The 24585-nt window shown below is 43.2% G+C and overlaps 1 protein-coding gene across 7 annotated transcripts in view; it reads right to left on the reverse strand.

Moving 5' to 3' along the window:
- LOC129820197 (engulfment and cell motility protein 1-like) overlaps positions 1-24585 on the reverse strand; it is a 167160-nt gene that overhangs the window by 9506 nt on the left and 133069 nt on the right. For all 7 annotated transcript variants that reach the window (XM_055877191.1, XM_055877194.1, XM_055877192.1 and 4 more), the window contains 2 exons: positions 13961-14124; positions 4467-4579 (listed from right to left, as the gene is read on the reverse strand). In XM_055877191.1, the coding sequence (XP_055733166.1) occupies positions 4467-4579; positions 13961-14124 (277 nt within the window). The remainder of the gene's footprint in view (positions 1-4466; positions 4580-13960; positions 14125-24585) is intronic.

The raw sequence follows: 24585 nt of genomic DNA on the forward strand, positions 1-24585 counted from the left end.
AAAATCCTAATAGCTGAGAATAGACATTTGGCAGCAGGTGACAGGCGACAGGGAGGCTGGCTTGTGCTGGTCTGTATGAAGTGGCTGTGTCGTGTCTAGTGTAGTGGGGCTGTGAGGAGTGAGACTGACTGCTTAGGGAACTGAGGGACAGGGAGGGAGGGAGAGAGGGAGAGAGAGAGGGAGGGAGGGTGGAGAGGGAGAGAGGGGGATGGAGAGGGAGTGGAGAAGGAGAGGAGAGGGAAAGAGGTGGAGGGGTAGGGAGAGAGGGAGGGAGGTGGAGAGGGAGAAGGAGAGTGAGGGAGTCAGGGATGGAGAAGGAGAGTGGGGGATGCGAGGGAGGGAGTAAGGAGTAGAGAGAGAGTGAGAAGGAATGGAAGGGAGGAAGATATCTAGCCTCCAGACAGAATGCTGCTCAGATTGTCTTGTTTTATGGGCTGTTGTTTTGTTTCTGTTTCCTCAGCTGTTGGAGATACAACACAGCCATCTGACGCTCATCTCCAATTCACTCCCATTCATCATTCATTTCTCAGCTAACTGACTAAGAAAATAAAGGCTTTTAGATGCATTTTTGGTACACATAACATGTCGGTATAATTGTATGTGTATCCATATTGCTTGTGCTGACTTGTATGTAGACATATAAGTATTTGGTGTCTGTTCTGCACTTAAAAAGACAGAGGCACTCTGATGCTGTCTGTCAGGTAGGTACTCAGCTTTAAGGAGAGTTTCACTAATACTGTCCTGCTGTCTGTCAGGTAGGTACTCAGCTTTAAGGAGAGTTTCACTAATACTGTCCTGCTGTCTGTCAGGTAGGTACTCAGCTTTAAGGAGAGTTTCACTAATACTGTCCTGCTGTCTGTCAGGTAGGTACTCAGCTTTAAGGAGAGTTTCACTAATACTGTCCTGCTGTCTGTCAGGTAGGTACTCAGCTTTAAGGAGAGTTTCACTAATACTGTCCTGCTCTCTGTCAGGTAGGTACTCAGCTTTAAGGAGAGTTTCACTAATACTGTCCTGCTCTCTGTCAGGTAGGTACTCAGCTTTAAGGAGAGTTTCACTAATACTGTCCTGCTGTCTGTCAGGTAGGTACTCAGCTTTAAGGAGAGCTTCACTAATACTGTCCTGCTGTCTGTCAGGTAGGTACTCAGCTTTAAGGAGAGTTTCACTAATACTGTCCTACTGTCTGTCAGGTAGGTACTCAGCTTTAAGGAGAGTTTCACTAATACTGTCCTGCTGTCTGTCAGGTAGGTACTCAGCTTTAAGGAGAGTTTCCCAAACAGGGTCCAGCCTCACATTCAGTGATGGAAGGGAGAAGCCAATCGCCATTTAAGAGCTGTGAGATGAATAGTTAATGTGGAAATATGATTTGAGAGTAAGCACTTGGAGAGTCCCGGGTGGAAGTGTGTTTAGATTGGAGGATAGAGGCGGTTGAAGTAGAAATGATAATTCTTCAGTTGTGCTCACTCAGGTACTCTACAGTGTGGTGGCAGACAGCCAACAGCCTTTAGGCCCTAGGACGACAGAGAGAATGCCTTTTAAATACTGTGCTGAGCCAGCTTCCAGCTTCCAGCGCTCCTCACATACACACACTACCTACCCACACCTGTGTGTGTGTGTGTGTGAGAGAGAAACACACAGAGAGACAGAGAGTGAGAGAGTGAGAGTGAGAGAGTGAGAGAGTGAGAGTGAGAGAGTGAGAGTGAGAGAGTGAGAGAGTGAGAGTGAGAGAGAGAGACTGAAGAGGACAGAGAGACTGAAGAGGACAGTGAGACTGAAGAGGACAGAGAGACTGAAGAGGACAGTGAGACTGAAGAGGACAGAGAGAGACAGTCTGGTCTCGGGTGGTGAGATTAAATCTGCTCCGGCTGTGAAAATCGCCACATTATAGCGGTGCTAAGCAATAAGGCCTTTCCCTGCGGTCTCCTCCTCTCTCTCCCCTCTTCCTGCCATGCCGAGGCCCCAGCCAGTATGAAAAGGATATTAGACTCAACACTCCCCAAACACTCCAATCGGAAGTGTAAAAGTTTTATCCATCGTGCAGCTTCACAGTCCTTTACAGGGAAAGGATGAACAGGCTTCCATTCCACAGCCACAGTTAAATCAAGGACAGGGAGATATGGTCTGAAATGGCACCTTATTCCCAATATAGTGCACTACTTTTGACCAGGTCCCATAGGACTCTAGTCAAAAGTAGTGCACTATAGGGAATAGGGTACAATTTAGGACACTGGCACACCCTATGCTTCTCCTGAAAGGAGGTTTATTTATTTGACTGTTAATAAAAGCTGTGTAAAATGTTATGGGACCTGGGACGTTACATTGAAAAGGATGTATTCTGTAACCGTCTTTCACCTGAGGCGAAAGCAAGCAAAGAAGAGATCCTTTCTGTCCTGAAAACTCGACCTTGATGCCCTCGATGCCAACAAACACCCACAACAAAAAAAGTCACAACAACCACAATTCCCTTTAATACATCCGCAGCGCTGACTAATTTGGGTTCAACGGTTCTGAAGAGTCACGCTAACCGACCTCATGTCCATTCCAGAACACTGACATGACCAGGGAAGAGCTTTAGAGACCGGGCCGGGAATTGAATTAAGTCCGTTCCTCCATTACTGAAATTGATTCACGCACTTCAGAGCAATGAGACTCAGCGGAACTGTAGAGCTGGGGAGAGAAGCTGTTCCAGACAACAAGGGTAAGTCGAGGGCCACACAGCTCAGATATTAGCCAGTCTTGGAAGCAATAGACTGTCTCAGTTAGTTCCAGACACCTGGGGTATACACGTATTGGCTCATTTTTGGAGGAGTATCGGTTTGGCATGGTGTGTGTGCGCGTGTGGGTGTGTGACAAAGGCTGCCCAATTCTGATATTTTTTTCACTAATTGGTCTTTTGACCAATCCGATTAGCTCTGAAAAAGATCTGATGTGATTGATCAAAAGACCAATTAGTAGTAGGAAAACTATCTGTGGAAACGCAGCCTAACACAGCAACCCAGGCTTTTGAGCAGCCTCCAAGGTTACCACTGTGGCTCCAACAAAGCCAAAGGAGACTGCCCACTTAGAGAGGAATGCTGCAGAGGACAGAGAGAGCGAGACAGAGACAGACAGAGAGAAAGAGGTGGTGGTGTGGTGGAGGAGGAGAAGAGAGCAGATTGATAGAGTGGACTGAACATAGAAGAGGGACAGTGTGGGAGGGAGGGATGGGTGAAAATAAAGGAGAGAGAGAGTGTTTTAATGGTCAGGTGAGAGTTGGTGAGCTGGCCTGAGAAAGACAGAGAGAGAGAGAGTGTTTTAATGGTCAGGTGAGAGTTGGTGAGCTGGCCTGAGAAAGACAGAGAGAGAGAGAGTGTTTTAATGGTCAGGTGAGAGTTGGTGAGCTGGCCTGAGAAAGACAGAGAGAGAGAGAGTGTTTTAATGGTCAGGTGAGAGTTGGTGAGCTGGCCTGAGAAAGACAGAGAGAGAGAGAGTGTTTTAATGGTCAGGTGAGAGTTGGTGAGCTGGCCTGAGAGAGACAGAGAGAGAGAGAGTGTTTTAATGGTCAGGTGAGAGTTGGTGAGCTGGCCTGAGAGAGACAGAGAGAGAGAGAGTGTTTTAATGGTCAGGTGAGAGTTGGTGAGCTGGCCTGAGAAAGACAGAGAGAGAGAGTGTTTTAATGGTCAGGTGAGAGTTGGTGAGCTGGCCTGAGAGAGACAGAGTGTTTTATTTATTTTTATTTTACCCCTTTTTTCTCCCCAATTTCGTGGTATCCAATTGGTGGTAGTTACAGTCTTGTCTCATCGCTGCAACTCCCGTACGGACTCGGGAGAGGCGAAGGTCGAAAGCCATGCGTCCTCCAAAACACAACCCAACCCAGCCGCACTGCTTCTTGACACAATGCACATCCAACCCGGAAGCCAGCCGCACCAATGTGTCGGAGGAAACACCGTCCACCTGGACACCTGGTCAGTGTGCACTGCACCCGGCCCGCCACAGGAGTTGCTAGTTCGCGATGAGACAAGGATATCCCTGCCTGTCAAACCCTCCCTAACCCGGACGACGCTGGGCCAATTGTATGCCGCCCCATGGGCCTCCCAGTCGCGCCCGGCTGCGACAGAGCCTGAGTTTGAACCCAGAATCTCTGGTGGCACAGCTTAGACCACTGCGCCACCAGGGAGGCTAGAGAGAGAGTGTTTTAATGGTGTGGTGGGGGTTAGTGAGCTGGCCTGAGAGAGACAAAGAGTCTTTTAAATGGTGTGATGGGGGTTGGTGAGCCGGGCCTGAGAGAGAGAGGGAGAGAAAGCAAGAGAGAGACAGAGGCAGGGTACCTGTGTAGGATAGTGTGTGGGAGTGTGACACTGGGTGAGATATGAGGTTGTTTGGTGTATAGGGCAGTGAATAATGTACACAGGCCAAACTCTGTGTGGTGTGTGTGTGTGGTGTGTGGTGTGTGGTGTGTGTGTGTGTGTGTGTGTGTGTGTGACCCCCACCTTGCCTTCGGCGGCTGCTGATCTTCCTGAAACAGGTTCCGTCACATAGACGGTTGAGCCTCTGTTGTTTGATAAGCTCCATGATCTCTGGCTGGATCTTCTCCCGCAGCTCCCTACGGACCAGAGAGAGAAACAGTCAGTCACAGAGACCAGTCAGTCACACACAGAGAGACCAAGAACCAGTCCGTCAGCCACACAGACAAGACCAAGAACCAGTCAGTCAGTCACACAGACAAGACCAAGAACCAGTCAGTCAGTCACACAGAGAGACCAAGAACTAGTCCGCCAGTCACACAGACAAGACCAAGAACCAGTCAGTAACAGAAACTGACCAAGAACCATTCAGTCACATAGAGACCAAGAAAGTCAGCCAGTCACACACAGAGAACAGAAACCAGTCAATCAGTAACAAAGAACCATCCAGTCACACACAGACACTCTGAGAGACGGGTTGCGTCAACATAACCAAACAGTTTTTTGTTAGTTGCGATTTTTGGGGTAGATCAGCATTGAGACCAGGGTCTAACTTAGAAGGGAGACGTGGAAACATGAACACAACATGTAACACACATAATGTACGATAATAATATCAATACAATATATACAACGAGATGAATCAAAACAAACACAACTCTCACACGTCACCTCCCTTAAACTCCATGTAAACTGTCCAATGGAGACCAGCGAGTCTAATTTCAAGGTGGCTGAAGGCTATTCCATGAGCTGGTGGCCTAAGAACTAAAAGCCTTTTCCCCAGGTCAGTGGAGACCAGCGGGTCCTCCAGAACCAGCCAGTCTAAAAATTGCTGGATCTCCAATTAATACGTGAGTTGTGTTCGTAGGGAAGACTCTGAAGTAGCCAATGCTGGATCAGAGACTCCCAGCCAACAGAACTATACAATATGCAGTGAATGAAAATTGTCCCCCAACGATAAAACGCAGTTTTGAGTAAAAGGTTTTAAAATGTTATCACCATAATCAACTACTGGGAGAAGTGTTGCTTGAACAATCTTCCTTCTACTTCCCAAAGTCAGGCAGGATTTATTTCTATAGAAGAAACCAAGCTCAATTCTCAGCTTTTTTTGTCAGTTACAAAGAGATGAATGTTACATGTTTTAACAGATAGACCAATGTTACTTATATAAATAGTGAAGAGAACGAGGCACAAAATAAACCCCTGCGGCGCACCTTTGTGATATTGAGGAAACTAAATTTGATACTGTCAGTAAGTACACAGTGTTTTGTCCGTTAGAGAGTTCTTGAACCAATTGTAAGATACCTGATTTAGGCCTATTTCAGACAACCTTTGAACGAGTAAAACATGGCCAACCGTATCAAACGTTGACCATTATCTCTCCTTCGACAGGTCAGGAAATTAGGCAGCACAATGACGTGTATAATTTAAACAACATCGACATCCTCAAAGACAAGTGTAGCCGCTGAAACAGTGCTATGTCCCGGTCTAAAACCAGATTGGTGCTCATTTCGAATACATTGACAAGATTAAAAAGGCAAGATACAGTTGAAATAGGAAGTTTACATACACTTAGTCATTAAAAACTTGTTTTTCAACCACTCCACAAATTTCTTGTTAACAAACTATAGTTTTGGCAAGTCGGTTAGGACATCTATTTTGTGCATGAGACAAGTAATTTTCCCAAAATTGTTTACAGACAGATTAATTCACTTATAATTCACTGTATCACAATTCCAGTGGATCAGAAGTTTACATACACTAAGTTGACTGTGCCTTTAAACAGCATGGACAATTTTAGAAAATTATGTCATGGCTTTAGAAGCTTCTGATAGGCTAATTGACATAATTTGAGTCAATGGAGGTGTACCTGTGGATGTATTTCAAGGCCTATCTTTAAACTCAGTGCCTCTGCTTGACAACATGGGAAAATCAAAATAAATCAGCCAAGACCTCAGCCAAGAAGTATAAACACCATGGGACCACGCAGCCGTCATACCGCTTAGGAAGGAGACGCGTTCTGTCTCCTAGAGATGAACGTACTTTGGTGTGAAAAGTGCAAATCAATTCCAGAAAAACAGCAAAGGACCTTGTGAAGATGCTGGAGGAAACAGGTACAAAAGTATCTATATCCACAGTAAAACGAGTCCTATATCGACATAACCTGAAAGGCCGCTCAGCAAGGAAGGAGCCACTGCTCCAAAACCACCATAAAAAAGCCAGACTACGGTTTGCAACTGCACATGGGGACAAAGATCGTACTTTTTGGAGAAATGTCCTCTGGTCTGATGAAGGAAAAATAGAACTGTTTGGCCATTATGACCATTGTTGTGTTTGGAGGAACAAGGGGGAGGCTTGCAAGCCAAAGAACACCATCCCAACCGTGAAGCACGGGGGTGGCAGCATCATGTTGTGGGGGTGCTTTGCTGCAGGAGGGACTGGTGCACTTCACAAAATAGATGGCATCATGAGGTAGGAAAATTATGTGGATATATTGAAGCAACATCTCAAGACATCATTCAGGAAGTTAAAGCTTGGTCGCAAATGGGTTTTCCAAATGGACAATGACCCAAGCATACTTCCAAAGTTGTGGCAAAATGGCTTAAGGACAACAAAGTCAACATATTGGAGTGGCCATCACAAAGCCCTGACCTCAATACTATAGAAAATTTGTGTACAGAACTGAAAAAGTGCGTGCGAGCAAGGAGGCCTACAAACCTGACTCAGTTACACCAGCTCTGTCAGGAGGAATGGGCCAAAATTCACCCAACTTATTGTGGGAAGCTTGTGGAAGGCTACCCAAAACATTTGACCCAAGTTAAACAATTTAAAGGCAATGCTACCAAATACTAATTGAGTGTATGTAAACTTCTGACCCAATGGGAATGTGATGAAAGAAATAAAAGCTGAAATAAATCACTCTACTATTATTCTGACATTTCACATTCTTAAAATAAAGTGGGGATCCTAACTGATCTAAAACAGGGACTTTTTACTGGGATTAAAGGTCAGGAATTGTGAAAAACTCAGTTTAAATGTATTTGGCAATTATTATTTTTTTACATTGATCTTCAATAAGGCACTTACTTGATCAGAGTAAGGCATATCATGTTGCATCAATGTACTTGATCAATTTGGAAAAAGTCCTCGATATAGCTACATCATTGTCATCTGTTTAATTTTCAACAAAAATGATTTGGTTGGTTTATTTTATCAACGCTTGTTTGCAACTCAAATATCAATCACAGTGAGCATTATTACCATACAGTAGGTCTGACTCAATGACTCTGGATCAGAAGATTGTGTGTTCAATCCCTGTGGTGGACATCTTCTAAATGTAGCGGAAACAACTAAATGTAGGGGAAACAACTAAATGTAGCGGACACCTTCTAAATGTAGCGGACACCTTCTAAATGTAGCGGACACCTTCTAAATGTAGCGGACACCTTCTAAATGTAGAGGACACCTTCTAAATGTAGCGGACACCTTCTAAATGTAGCGGACACCTTCTAAATGTAGCGGACACCTTCTAAATGTAGCGGACACCTTCTAAATGTAGCGGACACCTTCTAAATGTAGCGGACACCTTCTAAATGTAGCGGACACCTTCTAAATGTAGCGGACACCCTCTAAATGTAGTGGACACCCTCTAAATGTAGTGGACACCCTCTAAATTTGCCACTGTTAGACTGACTGGCCACAGACTGTGTGTGTGTGTTTGTGTGTGTGAGAGAGAGAGAGCCCCCCTCTCCACCCCATCCAATCCCCCAGACTCATTACCGAGGAGGGCGCTGCACAGTGCCCTGCTGTGATCCCTGTCATGTGGACTAACATGTAGGTTTCTCAGCGTGTTCTGTCTCTGGTATGAAAGATATGAACACAGCCCCTAACAGCTAGCCAACATTAATTATACATACAACCTATTGACTGGGGAAACATGCAGTGCCCACACAGTCCTACAGCTCACCAGCCAATCAGGACGCTGCTGTGAACCTGACAGCCAATAAGAGGGCTGCTGTGGATTGATCTGACAACCACTGAGAGGGCTGCTGTGGAGCGAACAGACAATTAGAGGGCGGTCCAATCAGATTTTCTCTTTCTCATTACGTCACTTTCTCTGTGCCTTTCCCGAGGCGTTATTTTCACTGCAGCTCTGTGCTTTCAGATCATCAGTGGACCAGGGGCGACGTTTCCCCTAGGTACATATCTAGGATAATCTCCCCTCCACCAATTCAAACCTTAACCATTAGCGGGGAAGATGCTAAACTGGCTAAAGATCAGAGTCTAGGGTCAACTTCACCCTACTCCCATAACAAACTGTCGGGGAGAGGGGGATGCTAAGGAATGGATTCAGGTCCCATACATGTAATGACAGATAGTTCATTTTCTGTATAGCATTTGGTTGGGAATTATCTAGATGGCTGGACACCCATAGTGAGATTGTCATTATCTGTGGCAGGGTCTGTGTCGCCCATCTCATAAATCAGATTCATTACAGCTCAAAGTCATTCTCTCCTTGCCTCTGAAAATCATCTGCAACTGAGTTAACTAAAATGAGCTCTTTCAAAGATAATACTCTGGAATGTAGTTGGACAGAGTATGAAGTGGCAGGGCCCACTGAGATGGGAGAGGAATGTAGTTGGACAGAGTATGAAGTGGCAGGGCCCACTGAGATGGGAGTGGAATGTAGTTGGACAGAGTATGAAGTGGCAGGGCCCACTGAGATGGGAGAGGAATGTCGTTGGACAGAGTATGAAGTGGCAGGGCCCACTGAGATGGGAGAGGAATGTAGTTGGACAGAGTATGAAGTGGCAGGGCCCACTGAGATGGGAGTGGAATGTAGTTGGACAGAGTATGAAGTGGCAGGGCCCACTGAGATGGGAGAGGAATGTAGTTGGACAGAGTATGAAGTGGCAGGGCCCACTGAGATGGGAGAGGAATGTCGTTGGACAGAGTATGAAGTGGCAGGGCCCACTGAGATGGGAGAGGAATGTAGTTGGACAGAGTATGAAGTGGCAGGGCCCACTGAGATGGGAGAGGAATGTAGTTGGACAGAGTATGAAGTGGCAGGGCCCACTGAGATGGGAGAGGAATGTAGTTGGACAGAGTATGAAGTGTCAGGGCCCACTGAGATGGGAGAGGAATGCAAACACACATGGAAATGCAGTTTATATAGAAGTGTGGAATATTGAATTAAAATTCTATAGAGGATTTGAGAATAAATTATGAATGACTTTTTTCCCCTTCTCTACATTAAGATGCGGACTAACACTTTCTCTCAAACGTTTCCTCTGCATGTCATATTAATTATTTTTAAGATCCTGTTTCAAATTAGCTCGTCTAATTTGAATGAATGTCTTTACAGAATGTAAATATTACACAGGTCTTTCTTTATAGCACATTGCAAACCTAACACTGAAACAACACTTGCCCAAACCTCTAACGTTTACCAGCTAAAAAAAACTAAAAGTCAGTCTACCCGGCAGGCCCAGAGAGCAAATCAAGTGCACCTAAAGGTCTACCGCTGGCCAATCAGATAACTCAGATCAACGTGTATGCACAGATCTCGTGTCATAGACTGTAAAAAGTATCCTTGACGCACAGCAATGTTGATGTGAGATTTCAAAGCTTTTAGAACCATGACCAGAGAGAGACAAAACAAATACAACAAAGAGCTGCTGTTTTTATGAGTAAGTTCATGTTCAACAGTTTTATAAGCCATAAAATGTGTGTTTCGATAAGCTTGCATTGTTATTATTTGCGGCTTGCCTTTTTTTATCATCAAGGAATATTTCACTTTCTCTGGTCATAGGAGAAACAACATGAATTGGTGCATGAGGCAGAAATGAAATTTCGCCATCAGCTGGAAGACTGTGTCCCCTTATCTCAGCAGAGGGAGGGGGAGAGGAGGCTTCACTGCTGCTCCCTCCACTCAGACTGACCATCAGCTGGAAGACTGTGTCCCCTTATCTCTGAGAAGAACAACATTGTCAGGACAATTCAAGCGTAGCCAATATGCAGTGATAATACATTGCGCCTAGAAAAAAAAAATCTGAGTGGTAGATCTCAGCTTGCTTTTTGACTCAGAAAGGAATATGGACTCAGAAAGGAATATGGACTCAGAAAGGAATATGGACTCAGAAAGGAATATTGACTCAGAAAGGAATATTGACTCAGAAAGGAATATTGACTCAGAAAGGAATATTGACTCAGAAAGGAATATTGACTCAGAAAGGAATATTGACTCAGAAAGGAATATTGACTCAGAAAGGAATATTGACTCAGAAAGGGTTGTTGACCACTGCTGCAGCCTAATAAGACCTTAATGGGGTGGGTATTGACGCTGAATACCATTTGTAGGCAAATAAGATTATAATTCAGATCTTCAATCATGAGGGGAACCGAATGAATGCGTCCGATGCAGCATATGTCAATAGCTGAATTTAGTTAATTTATTGTTTTATGAAAAAGGGGATGAAATAAAGGAGTGATGGAGGTCTATTAAATGTGTATTAACGAAAGTGTTTCCTTTCTTCCACAGCCATATTGTCTCTGGTTCCCTTTGTTTCCTTTCTTCCACAGCCATATTGTCTCTCGTTCCCTTTGTTTCCTTTTTTCCACAGCCATATTGTCTCCTGTTCCCTTTGTTTCCTTTCTTCCACAGCCATATTGTCTCTCGTTCCCTTTGTTTCCTTTTTTCCACAGCCATATTGTCTCCTGTTCCCTTTGTTTCCTTTTTTCCACAGCCATATTGTCTCTCATTCCCTTTCTTCCACAGTCATATTGTCTCTGGTTCCCTTTGTTTCCTTTCTTCCACAGTCATATTGTCTCTCGTTCCCTTTCTTCCCTTTCTTCCACAGTCATATTGTCTCCTGTTCCCTTTGTTTCCTTTTTTCCACAGCCATATTGTCTCTCGTTCCCTTTCTTCCCTTTCTTCCACAGTCATATTGTCTCTGGTTCCCTTTGTTTCCTTTCTTCCACAGTCATATTGTCTCTCGTTCCATTTCTTCCCTTTCTTCCACAGCCATATTGTCTCTCGTTCTCTTTCTTCCCTTTCTTCCACAGTCATATTGTCTCTCGTTCCCTTTGTTTCCTTTCTTCCACAGTCATATTGTCTCTCGTTCCCTTTCTTCCCTTTCTTCCACAGCCATATTGTCTCTCGTTCCCTTTGTTTCCTTTTTTCCACAGCCATATTGTCTCTCGTTCCCTTTCTTCCCTTTCTTCCACAGTCATATTGTCTCTGGTTCCCTTTGTTTCCTTTCTTCCACAGTCATATTGTCTCCTGTTCCCTTTGTTTCCTTTTTTCCACAGCCATATTGTCTCTCATTCCCTTTCTTCCCTTTCTTCCACAGTCATATTGTCTCTGGTTCCCTTTGTTTCCTTTCTTCCACAGTCATATTGTCTCTCGTTCCCTTTCTTCCCTTTCTTCCACAGTCATATTGTCTCCTGTTCCCTTTGTTTCCTTTTTTCCACAGCCATATTGTCTCTCGTTCCCTTTCTTCCCTTTCTTCCACAGTCATATTGTCTCTGGTTCCCTTTGTTTCCTTTCTTCCACAGCCATATTGTCTCTCGTTCCCTTTCTTCCCTTTCTTCCACAGTCATATTGTCTCTGGTTCCCTTTGTTTCCTTTCTTCCACAGCCATATTGTCTCTCGTTCCCTTTCTTCCCTTTCTTCCACAGCCATATTGTCTCCTGTTCCCTTTGTTTCCTTTTTTCCACAGCCATATTGTCTCTCATTCCCTTTCTTCCCTTTCTTCCACAGTCATATTGTCTCTGGTTCCCTTTGTTTCCTTTCTTCCACAGTCATATTGTCTCTCGTTCCCTTTCTTCCCTTTCTTCCACAGTCATATTGTCTCCTGTTCCCTTTGTTTCCTTTTTTCCACAGCCATATTGTCTCTCGTTCCCTTTCTTCCCTTTCTTCCACAGTCATATTGTCTCTGGTTCCCTTTGTTTCCTTTCTTCCACAGCCATATTGTCTCTCGTTCCCTTTCTTCCCTTTCTTCCACAGTCATATTGTCTCTGGTTCCCTTTGTTTCCTTTCTTCCACAGTCATATTGTCTCTCGTTCCATTTCTTCCCTTTCTTCCACAGCCATATTGTCTCTCGTTCTCTTTCTTCCCTTTCTTCCACAGTCATATTGTCTCTCGTTCCCTTTGTTTCCTTTCTTCCACAGTCATATTGTCTCTCGTTCCCTTTCTTCCCTTTCTTCCACAGCCATATTGTCTCTCGTTCCCTTTGTTTCCTTTTTTCCACAGCCATATTGTCTCTCGTTCCCTTTCTTCCCTTTCTTCCACAGTCATATTGTCTCTGGTTCCCTTTGTTTCCTTTCTTCCACAGTCATATTGTCTCCTGTTCCCTTTGTTTCCTTTTTTCCACAGCCATATTGTCTCTCATTCCCTTTCTTCCCTTTCTTCCACAGTCATATTGTCTCTGGTTCCCTTTGTTTCCTTTCTTCCACAGTCATATTGTCTCTCGTTCCCTTTCTTCCCTTTCTTCCACAGTCATATTGTCTCCTGTTCCCTTTGTTTCCTTTTTTCCACAGCCATATTGTCTCTCGTTCCCTTTCTTCCCTTTCTTCCACAGTCATATTGTCTCTGGTTCCCTTTGTTTCCTTTCTTCCACAGCCATATTGTCTCTCGTTCCCTTTCTTCCCTTTCTTCCACAGTCATATTGTCTCTGGTTCCCTTTGTTTCCTTTCTTCCACAGCCATATTGTCTCTCGTTCCCTTTCTTCCCTTTCTTCCACAGCCATATTGTCTCCTGTTCCCTTTGTTTCCTTTTTTCCACAGCCATATTGTCTCTCGTTCCCTTTCTTCCCTTTCTTCCACAGTCATATTGTCTCTCGTTCCCTTTGTTTCCTTTCTTCCACAGTCATATTGTCTCTCGTTCCCTTTCTTCCCTTTCTTCCACAGTCATATTGTCTCCTGTTCCCTTTGTTTCCTTTCTTCCACAGTCATATTGTCTCTCGTTCCCTTTCTTCCCTTTCTTCCACAGCCATATTGTCTCTCGTTCTCTTTCTTCCCTTTCTTCCACAGTCATATTGTCTCTCGTTCCCTTTCTTCCCTTTCTTCCACAGCCATATTGTCTCTCGTTCCCTTTCTTCCCTTTCTTCCACAGTCATATTGTCTCTCGTTCCCGTTCTTCCCTTTCTTCCACAGTCATATTGTCTCTCGTTCCCTTTGTTTCCTTTCTTCCACAGTCATATTGTCTCTCGTTCCCTTTATTTTGGTCTTTATTTGGACTGGTTAAAGAATGGGGCATCATGAGAAGATCCATGTCAAGAATATTAGCAGTTATTTTCTTTCTTCAATCTCACAGGCTTCATGTTTTAGTCCTCTTTTTAATGAAGGATTGGTTACATCTACCTAATGAATATCACTGATTCCATCCTTTCTCAGGAGGTAATATCACACACGCACACACGCACACACACACACACACACACACACACACACACACACACACACACACACACACACACACACACACACACACACACACACACACACACAAATTGACTCACAGGATGGGGCGTGACTGGAAGTCTTCTTGGTTCATCCTCTCAGACTGGCGTATCTTCAGGATCTCAGTATAACTCAGGTTCTGCAGGCGACTCTTCAACTGGTCCAGGGAATTAGGCTTCTGTGTCAGCGCTCGCATGATCTGCTCTCTTACCACCTGCATCACCTGGGAGGAGAAGAAAGAGGGGGATTTAGACGAGTGTAGAGGTGGTACGAACTTGGATGTCTGGATAGGTAGAGAAGGAAGCTACACATTTGGGTCTACACATTTGGGTCCGGTTTCCCAGACAGATTAATCTTAGACCTGGTCCAAAAGCATTCTCAACTGAGGTTCTTCTTTCTAGGACTAGGATGAATCTGTGTCTAGGAAACAGTCTCATGATGTGATATAAATATGCCATTGTGCAAAGGCACATTAGATGGAGGAAAACAATTATTTACTCGCACACATACAGTTATCTGAATACATATCAAACACTTACACATCACTGTTCAGAGCTTTTGGGCAAACATCCCATCTCCTCAAAAAGTTTGCTCTTGAGGACGTTTGCAGAGCTCATGAGGGAGAGAGAGAGAGCCAAAGAACCTCTGGGAAACAGTCATTTAAACAGAGCACAAAACACTAGAGAATTGTATTTACTTTATTTAGCCAGGCAAGTCAATGACGACCTACCCCGGCCAAACCCGGACGACGCTGGGCCAATTGTGTGCCGCTCTATGGGACTCCCAACCACGGCTGGATGTGATACAGCCTGGATTTGAACCAGGGACTGTAGTGACGCCTCTTGCACAAAGATGCAGTGACTTAAACCGCTGCGCCACTCGGGAGGCCAGAAAACATTCCATTTTCAACATTCTCTTGCTGCTACAGTAAAGATCCCCTGGGAACTAAAGGTGCGGATGGCAACTATAAACCCGGCTAGTTTGACTCCTGGATGCTGATTGGCTGAAAGCAGTGGGATATCAGATAGAATAGCAAAGGTATGATGCAAAATTACTTGTTTACTGTTCTAATTATGTTGTTAACAAGTTTTTAATAGCAATAAGGCACCTTGGGGTTTGTGGTATATGGATAATTTACCACGGCTAAGGGCTGTATCCAGGCACTCTGCATTGCGTTATGCATAAGAACACCCCTTAGCTGTGATATATTTGCCATATACCACACCCCCTCGGGCCTTACTGCTTAAATAACGCACACAGAGAAGCGTGTGCGCCACTCACACAAACGGGCACACAAGGGCGTCGGATTGAGTCACTAATGGTGAATAACTCCATTGCCAGTTTATGGAGTCAGAGGAGCACATAATGTGTGCTGGTAAGGGGATGGAGAGCCACTTCCCAGTAGATAAATCATAGAAGGTTTTATCAGTGCACATTTTGTAATACAGTCCAGTGAATCTTCCCTCAGGGGGAAAGGGCAGAATGAAGGGGGCTAATTTTATACTGCCTAGCCTCCTGTAATACTCTGCATGCATCAGTGGAGAACATTCACTCAACGCATCCCTAACACTTGCTTATCTACTCGTATTGTTAGACTGTGGGAGAGAATCACGAGGCATGCCACTACATCAGAGGTAGAATGTCAGAGGGCACAGGATACTGTTGAATCCTTCACTCCTGGCTATAGCCACATACTGCTGAATGGCTTCCTATCAGAACCCCTAGAGGACCTCCTGTTCTGCATATTATAATTACAGTATATAACTACAGTAGACTACGCTCCAGTATGTTTCATATTATATATAATACAGTATATAACTACAGTAGACTACGCTCCAGTATGTTTCATACTATATATAATACAGTATATAACTACAGTAGACTACTCTCCAGTATGTTTCATATTATATATAAATACAGTATATAACTACAGTAGACTACGCTCCCGTATGTTTCATATTATATATAAATACAGTATATAACTACAGTAGACTACTCTCCAATATGTTTCATATTATATATAATAACTACAGTATAACTACAGTAGCCTACTGTACAGTATGCTTCCTATTATATATAACTACAGTACATGACTGTATGTTTCATATATATAACTACAGTACATAACTACAGTTTCATATTATATATTACTACAGTAAATAATTACAGTGGACTACTGTATGTTTCATTCACAGTACACCACAGAATGTCATCAATATGGAAAGGAAGCTAGCCTGTATCTATTCACCTGTAAGATTATCTCAGCCTTTTGTTAATGAAGTTGCAACCTCATGCTGTTGTGATTCTAGAACAAACTATAATCACACCCTCATGCTGTTGTGATTCTAGAACAAACTATAATCACACCCTCATGCTGTTGTGATTCTAGAACAAACTATAATCACACCCTCAAGCTGTTGTGATTCTAGAACAAACTATAATCACACCCTCATGCTGTTGTGATTCTAGAACAAACTATAATCACACCCTCATGCTGTTGTGATTCTAGAACAAACTATAATCACACCCTCATGCTGTTGTGATTCTAGAACAAACTATAATCACACCCTCAAGCTGTTGTGATTCTAGAACAAACTATAATCACACCCTCAAGCTGTTGTGATTCTAGAACAAACTATAATCACACCCTCATGCTGTTGTGATTCTAGAACAAACTATAATCACACCCTCAAGCTGTTGTGATTCTAGAACAAACTATAATCACACCCTCATGCTGTTGTGATTCTAGAACAAACTATAATCACACCCTCATGCTGTTGTGATTCTAGAACAAACTATAATCACACCCTCAAGCTGTTGTGATTCTAGAACAAACTATAATCACACCCTCATGCTGTTGTGATTCTAGAACAAACTATAATCACACCCTCAAGCTGTTGTGATTCTAGAACAAACTATAATCACACCCTCATGCTGTTGTGATTCTAGAACAAACTATAATCACACCCTCAAGCTGTTGTGATTCTAGAACAAACTATAATCACACCCTCATGCTGTTGTGATTCTAGAACAAACTATAATCACACCCTCATGCTGTTGTGATTCTAGAACAAACTATAATCACACCCTCAAGCTGTTGTGATTCTAGAACAAACAATAGTCACATCTTCTGTAACCCATGTGGTGATTTATGACATTAGACACATACTGTAATTGTAACATTGTACTGTGATGGAGGGGACTGTCTGTTTCGATGGGTGGCGTGGGTTCCATCCTTAGTGAATGAAGAGAGTGTTGTGGGTATTTAGATGTAACCTCTCTTCCTAACAGGCTGAGGGTTCAATATGTCGGGAATCATCAATGAAGTGCAAACAAGTAATGAAGAATGATCCACACATGGAGGGGAGGGAGAGATACATATACAGTGGCAAGACAAAGTATGTGAACCCTTTAGAATGACCTGGTTTCTGCATAAATTGGTCATCAAATTTGATCTGATCATCATTTAAGTCACAACAATAGACAGACATAGCGTTCTTAAACTAATAACACACAGATGATTGTATTTTTCTTGTCTATATTGAATACATCATTTAAACATTCACAGTGTAGGTTGGAACAAGTATGTGAACCTCTTGACTAATGACTTCTCCAAAAGGCCCTTCTTTGGACACTGTGTTAACAAACGTCCAGACGAGCTTCAATGCCATACAACTCTCCTTCCGTGGCCTCCAGCTGCTCTTAAATGCAAGTAAAACTAAATGCATACTCTTCTACCAATCGCTGCCAGCATCTGCCCGCCTGTCTAGCATCACTACTCTGGACGGTTCTGACTTAGAATATGTGGCAACTACAAATATCTAGGTGTCTGGTTAGACTGTAAACTCTCCTTCCAGACCCACATTAAGCATCTCCAATCCAAAATTAAATCTAGAATTGGCTTCCTATTTCGCAACAAAGCATCCTTCACTCATGCTGCCAAACATACCCTCGTAAAACTGACTATCCTACCGATAGTCAGCTCACTGGTCACCATAGCAGCACCCACCCGCAGCACGCGCTCCAGCGGGTATATTTCACTGGTCACCCCCAAAGCCAACTCCTCCTTTGGTCACCTTTTTTTCGAGTTCTCTGCTGCCAATGACTGGAACGAATTGCAAAAATCACTGAAGCTGGAGACTCATATCTCCCTCACTGTACCCTGCACCTGTACATAGTGCATCTGTAATTAGCCCATCCAACTACCTCATCCCCATATTGTTTTTTTGTTGTTGCTCCTTTGCACCCCAGTATCTCTACTTGCACATTCATCTTCTGCACATCTATCACTCCAGTGTTTATTTGCTAAATTGTAATTATTTTGCCACTATGGCCTATTTATTGCCTTACCTCCATAAACTTACTTCATTTGCACACACTGTATATAGACTTTTCTATTGTGTTATTGACTGTACGCTTGTTTATTCCATGTGTAACTCTGTGTTGTTTGTGTCGCACTGCTTTGCTTTATCTTGGCCAGGTCGCAGTTGTAATGTGAACGTGTTCGCAACTGGCCTACCTGGTTAAATAAAGGTGAAAAAAAAAAAAGAAAGATGTTGGAGATGTTGGTTAGAGCTGCCTTGCCCTATAAAAAAACACTCACAAAATGTTAGTTTGCTACTCACAAGAAGCATTGCCTGATGTGAGCCTTGCGTCGAACAAAAGAGATCTCAGAAGACCTAAGATTAAGAATTGTTGACTTGCATAAAGCTGGAAAGGATTACAAAAGTATCTCTAAAAGCCTTGATGTTCATCAGTCCATGGTAAGACAAATTGTCTATAAATGGAGAAAGTTCAGCACTGTTGTTACTCTCCCTAGGAGTGGCCGTACTGCAAAGATGACTACAAGGGCACAGCGCAGAATGCTCAATGAGGATAAGAAGAATCCTAGAGTGTCAGCTAAAAACTTACAGAAATCTCTGAAATATGCTAACATCTCTGTTGACAAGTCTACGATACGTAAAACACTAAAGAAGAATGGTGTTTTTGGGAGGACACCACGGAAGAAGCCACTGCTATCTAGGTCACTGCTATAAAAATATTGCTGCACGTATGAAGTTTGCAAAAGTGCACCTGGATGTTCCACAGCACTACTGGTAAAATATTCTGTGGACAGATGAAACTACAGTTGAGTTGTTTGGAAGGAACACACAACACTATGTGTGGAGAAAAAAAGGCACAGCACACCAACATCAAAACCTCATCCCAACTGTAAAATATGGTGGAGGGAGCATCATGGTTTGGGGCTGCTTTGCTGCCTCAGGGCCTGGACAGCTTGCTATCATTGATGGAAAAATGAATTCTCAAGTTTATCGAGACATTTTGCAGGAGAATGTAAGGCTATCTGTCCACGAATTGAAGCTCAACAGAAGTTGGGTGATGCAACAGGACAACAACTCAAAACACAGAAGTAAATCAACAACAAAATGGCTTCAACAGAAGAAAATACACCTTCTGGAGTGGCCCAGTCAAAGTCCTGACCTCAACCCAATTGAGATGCTGTGGCATTACCTCAACAGAGTGGTTCACACCAGACATCCCAAGAATATTGCTGAACTGAAACAGTTTTGTAAAGAGGAATGGGCCAAAATTCCCCCCGACCATTGTGCAGGTCTGATCCGCAACTACAGAAAACATTTGGTTGAGGTTATTGCTGCCAAAGGAGGGTCAACCAGTTAAGGGTTCACATACTTTTTACACCCTGCACTGTGAATGTTTACACGGTGTGTTCAATAAAAGACATGAAAACGTATAATTGTTTGTGTGTTATTAGTTTAAACAGACTGTGTTTGTCTATTGTTTTGACCTAGATGAAGATCAGATCAAATTTGATGACCAATTTATGCAGAAATCCAGGTATTTCCAAAGGGTTCACATACATTTTCTTGCCACTGTATATTTCTTTACTTGTGTGAGTGTAATGTCTACTGTTAATTTATGACTGCTTATTTCACTTTTGTTTATTATCTATTTCACTTGCTTTGGCAATGTAAACATATGTTTCACATGCCAATAAAGCCCTTTGAATTTAATTGAAATAGAGAGAGACAAAGGAGGGAGAGAGAGAGCGAGGGAGGTAGAGTATACACGTCTGTGTGTGTGTGTGTGTATGTGTATGTGTATGTGTATGTGTGTGTGTGTGTGTGTGTGTGTGTTGTTGTTGTTGTCTGTGGATAGAGGCGATTATAGTGCAGGATTCTGATCCGAAAAGCTTAGTGAAATCTTCCCAAAGAAAGACTGATCCATCGCCAGGGATAAGAAATAAAAAATGGATAGAGGGAAGACAAGACATCACGAAAGGAATACAAATATGAAACAAGAAGAGACAACACAGCACCCAAAAACCTTCAGACTAAGGCTTCAAGGTTGTTGTTTTTTTGGGGGGTGGGGGGGTAATCCTCTCAACAACAAAAAAATCGGCATTAGCTCACAGAGAAACAAGTGGAAACGGCCCTACTTCAAATCCACTATTTGGGCATCCATGCATACTGTGAGTGAGGGCCACAAAGAGGAATTAAAGGAATTATCCCATTTAGAATTCCAGATTTGATAAGCCGGTGGCTTCACCAAATCCTGACCCCCCCCCCAAAAAACATAATTTTCCAGCTGATTCCACTCTTTAATCCAGGTTTATCTTCTGGGATGCAAATATGTTCCACTGTGGTAATCACAGGGCTCTGAGTAAAACTTGGCATAACAATGACCTTGGAAAACAAACAAAAGACAGGGAGGGCGAAAACGTCAAGATAATAACTGCACTGTCATGTTTCCAGATACAGTACGACTGGGTAGTTATCTGGAGCGGTGAACGTTTGAACCCATCTCTGTTACCTCTGTAGCAGGATTACGTAACCTTTTGTTGTCTAGACGTTTTGAGAGGTACGACCTCCCCTACTCGTATTCATCAGGCTCATGTTCATTAGGGAAAACATGTTGAAATGGGGAAGCTAATAATGCTGTACTGAACACCTCCCTGACCTCTTCCCATCTCAAACTCTCTCTATTAGGCTGTTGGTCTCGCCATACATTATTGTTGTTAATCCTAGTTCTCCTCAGCAGACAGTGACCCCCAAAAAGCAGAGGTCAGAATTAGAGTGTGTCTGGGGACACTCAGAAGCCTGTCACTAATGATGATCCTTTCCTCTCTCCACTCTCACTTAACACCCCATCCACCAGCCAGTCAACAGGGGGAGAAAGGTAGCCAACAGGGATGGATGCCAATACTATAAAGTGACATTCTTTCCAATGGCCTATTTTCATATCCTAGTGGAGGTACTAAACTCCTCTCCTCCACACTCTTTTATCACCTTTCGGCCTTCAGGGGGAAGAAAACAGGGACAAAACCTAAATACTCAGTTTCATCCTATTCTCTCTCCTCTCGGGAGGAACAGAGTCATGTATGATGGGAGGATACTTTTGAGACACCAATGTCTCCTGTTCCTCTCCTGTCTGTCTGCCCTAAAGATGTCCGGTAGGTTTTTATGTTCTCCTCCAGGAGGAAGGGGGAGACGCCACCATCAAGAGGCCATATTTACTCCCCTCAGTGTGGGCTTTGCCGTCTAAGTGTTTCCCTCAGGTCTGGGTTGAATGTCCTCCTCCAAGACTGACTGACTGGCAGGGACACAGACAGGCAGACAGGGAGACAGAGAGAGCTGTATAGTGACCTACCGTAATCAGGGACAGACCAGATGTATCACTCGTGTCGTAGAACCCTCCCATCCCCGCTTTTAATTACAATCTCACAGTTCTCCATCAAAAATTCTCTCACACGCTCACATAAACACACACACGCTCACATAAACACACACACACACACACACACACACACACACACACATCTGCCAGTCTCTGAGTCTGCATACAGGCTCATAATTAAGTCTCGTATTCATTCTCCAATTGTAATTACAAGTGATCTGTCATTCTGTCACACCAGTGGATTAACCATGGCCATTTGGTGTGGCCCAGGACAGGAGTGACAGGGGTGACATTGATGAACTTTGACAAGGACTGTGTGAGTGTGAGTGGGGGGGGGAACTTGTTCTCAACTTGCCTACCTGGTTAAATAAAGGTGAAATAAAAATAAATTTAAAAAAGTAAAATGAACAAAAATGGGTAAATTTTTAGGAGTTTAGGATTAAGGTTAGAACTAGTGTTAGAATTATGTTAAGGGTTAGGGTTCAGCACTAGGGTTAGTTTTCGGGTTAGAGTTAGGAGCTAGGGTTAGGTTTAGGTTTTTGGGTTAAGGTTAGGGTTAAAAGATTAGGGTAAGAGTACGGATTAGGGAAAATAGTATTTTGAATAGGACTGAATTGTGTGTCCCCACAAGGTTAGCTGTACAAGACTGTTTGTGTGTGTTAAAAGTCAAGCAGGGACTTAGCCATAATAATACAGGAACAACTTCAATCCCTACAGGAAAGGCAATGAGTGACTCATTTGACCAAATTGTTAGTACTTCCTGGTTTCAATTCAAAATGACATCAGTTGTTGAGAACTAGTCTATCTACTTCAGATATCTGTGGTTGGTGACTCATTCACCTTCCCAAACGGACCCATCCCATAAGACTCTGGTCAAAACTAGTCCTCTATTTAGGGAATAGGGTGCCATTAGAGAGGCAGCCCCAGTCCCATGGGACGGTCATTAATATTCAGTATTTAATGACACGTCTTGAGCAGGAAAACAATTCTGTTCTGTCCATGCGGCTCCACTCACACTAATTAACGGCTCGAATATTCATCCCATTTAATAGGAACACATGGTCCCTTCACAACATGGCGCTCATTATAAATAATTTATTAGACTCCATTCAAAGACCAACCAGTCAGGCAGTGTTGCTCACAAAGCACCTTGACAGAGGTGAGCCTGACAGACTTCGGGTTCCTGTTCATTAAGCACCATACCGAAGAAAACGGACTGAAACAGGGAGGGACTACCTGGACTTGTCCAATAGGAAAGGCTCAGTTATGTCTTCGGTTACAAAACATTTTTAAAACGTATCTGCCCTAATGAACATGACCCAGTTCTGAAGGTGCACATTATCATTCCCATTCAGAATTCATCCCCCTATTTCTGAGAAAATTACAATGAACGAACGAGAGAGCGAGAACGAGATAGAGAGAGAGACATAAAAATGCATGTTTTTTCTTTGTACCTGGAAAGCTCTGAAATGCTGATGAATAGAATGAGTTGTGGCACTGGCATATACTTTAGATGTTGTAGGTAAGTCACTGCACGAGTGCACTTTCAATTATTTTCCCCTACATTATTCCTGATCCAACCTCACTGTTCTAACACAAGATAAAGTACTGTGCCAGTATTCTTAAAGCGTCTCAGAGTAGGAGAGCTGATCTAGAATCAGGTACCTCCTGTCTATTTAATCTTATTCATTATAATCTAAAAGGCTAAACTGATCCTAGATCAGCACTCCTACTGTGAGACACTATGAAAACAGGCTCAGATGGTTCTTTCAGTGTAAAGGCGTGTGAATCTTTCTCAGTGCAGCAGTGTTACCGGCCTGCCCTTTCCCTCTCTCTCTTTGTCCCCTAGAGACATGTTAGAGAGTCTCTCTACTAGGAGCAAGGACATATATGTCAATGCATCCTGGCATCTGTGTGTGTGTGTGTGTGTGTGTGTGTGTGTGTGTGTGTGTGTGTGTGTGTGTGTGTGTGTGTGTGTGTGTGTGTGTGTGTGTGTGTGTGGCTCTCCAGAGAGATCATTCCTTACGCTTCAGCGAGGTTCTGTTTATTGCTGCTGCATGATGTTGGCATTTTTAATGCATGCAGAGATTGTTTTATAGGGAGGGTGTCCATGCAGAGATTGTTTTATAGGTAGGGTGTCGATGCAGAGATTGTTTTATAGGGAGAGTGTCCATGCAGAGATTGTTGTATAGGGAGGGTGTCCATGCAGAGAAAACATTTTTAAAGGGAAGGTGTCCATGCAGAGAAACTGTCAAAAAAGGTATTCATCAAGAATCAGCTGATCGTGGCAACAGAACAGATCATGTACTATAGCGTACCATCTGTTTCACACACACACAGTTTTTTAGGCCGTCATTTAAATAAGAATTTGTTCTTAACTGACATGCCTAGTTAAATAAAGGTTAACCTCTCTTGGGTAGGGGGCAGTATTTTCACCTCTGGATGAAAAGCGTGCCCAAAGTAAACTGCCTGTTACTCAGGCCCAGAAACTAGGATATGCATATAATTGGTAGATTTGGATAGAAAACACTCCAGTTCCTAAAACGGTTAAAATAATGTCTGTGAGTATAACAGAACTGATATGGCAGGTGAAACCCCCAAGGACAAACCATCCAGTGAAATTGTTTTGAGGTCATAGGATTTTCCATTTGTATTCTTTGGGATACCCTTATTATTAGGAACCTGGTTGCAGTTCCTATGGCTTCCACTAGATGTCAACAGTCTTTAGAAATTGTTTGATGTTTTTCTTTTGAGAAATGAAGAAGTAGTGCTATTCATTGTAAGCGTCACTCCAGGTGGACTCTACTGTTTTGATGCACGTGAACTGGAGCATGCTTCACGTTGTTTTTATCCGGTATTGGAAACAGTTTATTCCGTCTTAAATTGTATCGATTATTTATGTTTTAGGGTACCTGAGGTTGGATTAGGAACACTGTTTGAAATGTTTGGACCAAGTTAACAGGTAACTTATTAAATACTTTGTAGGCAT

The sequence above is a fragment of the Salvelinus fontinalis genome, chromosome 22 (genome assembly GCF_029448725.1).
Source record: "Salvelinus fontinalis isolate EN_2023a chromosome 22, ASM2944872v1, whole genome shotgun sequence".
NCBI lineage: Eukaryota > Metazoa > Chordata > Actinopteri > Salmoniformes > Salmonidae > Salvelinus > Salvelinus fontinalis.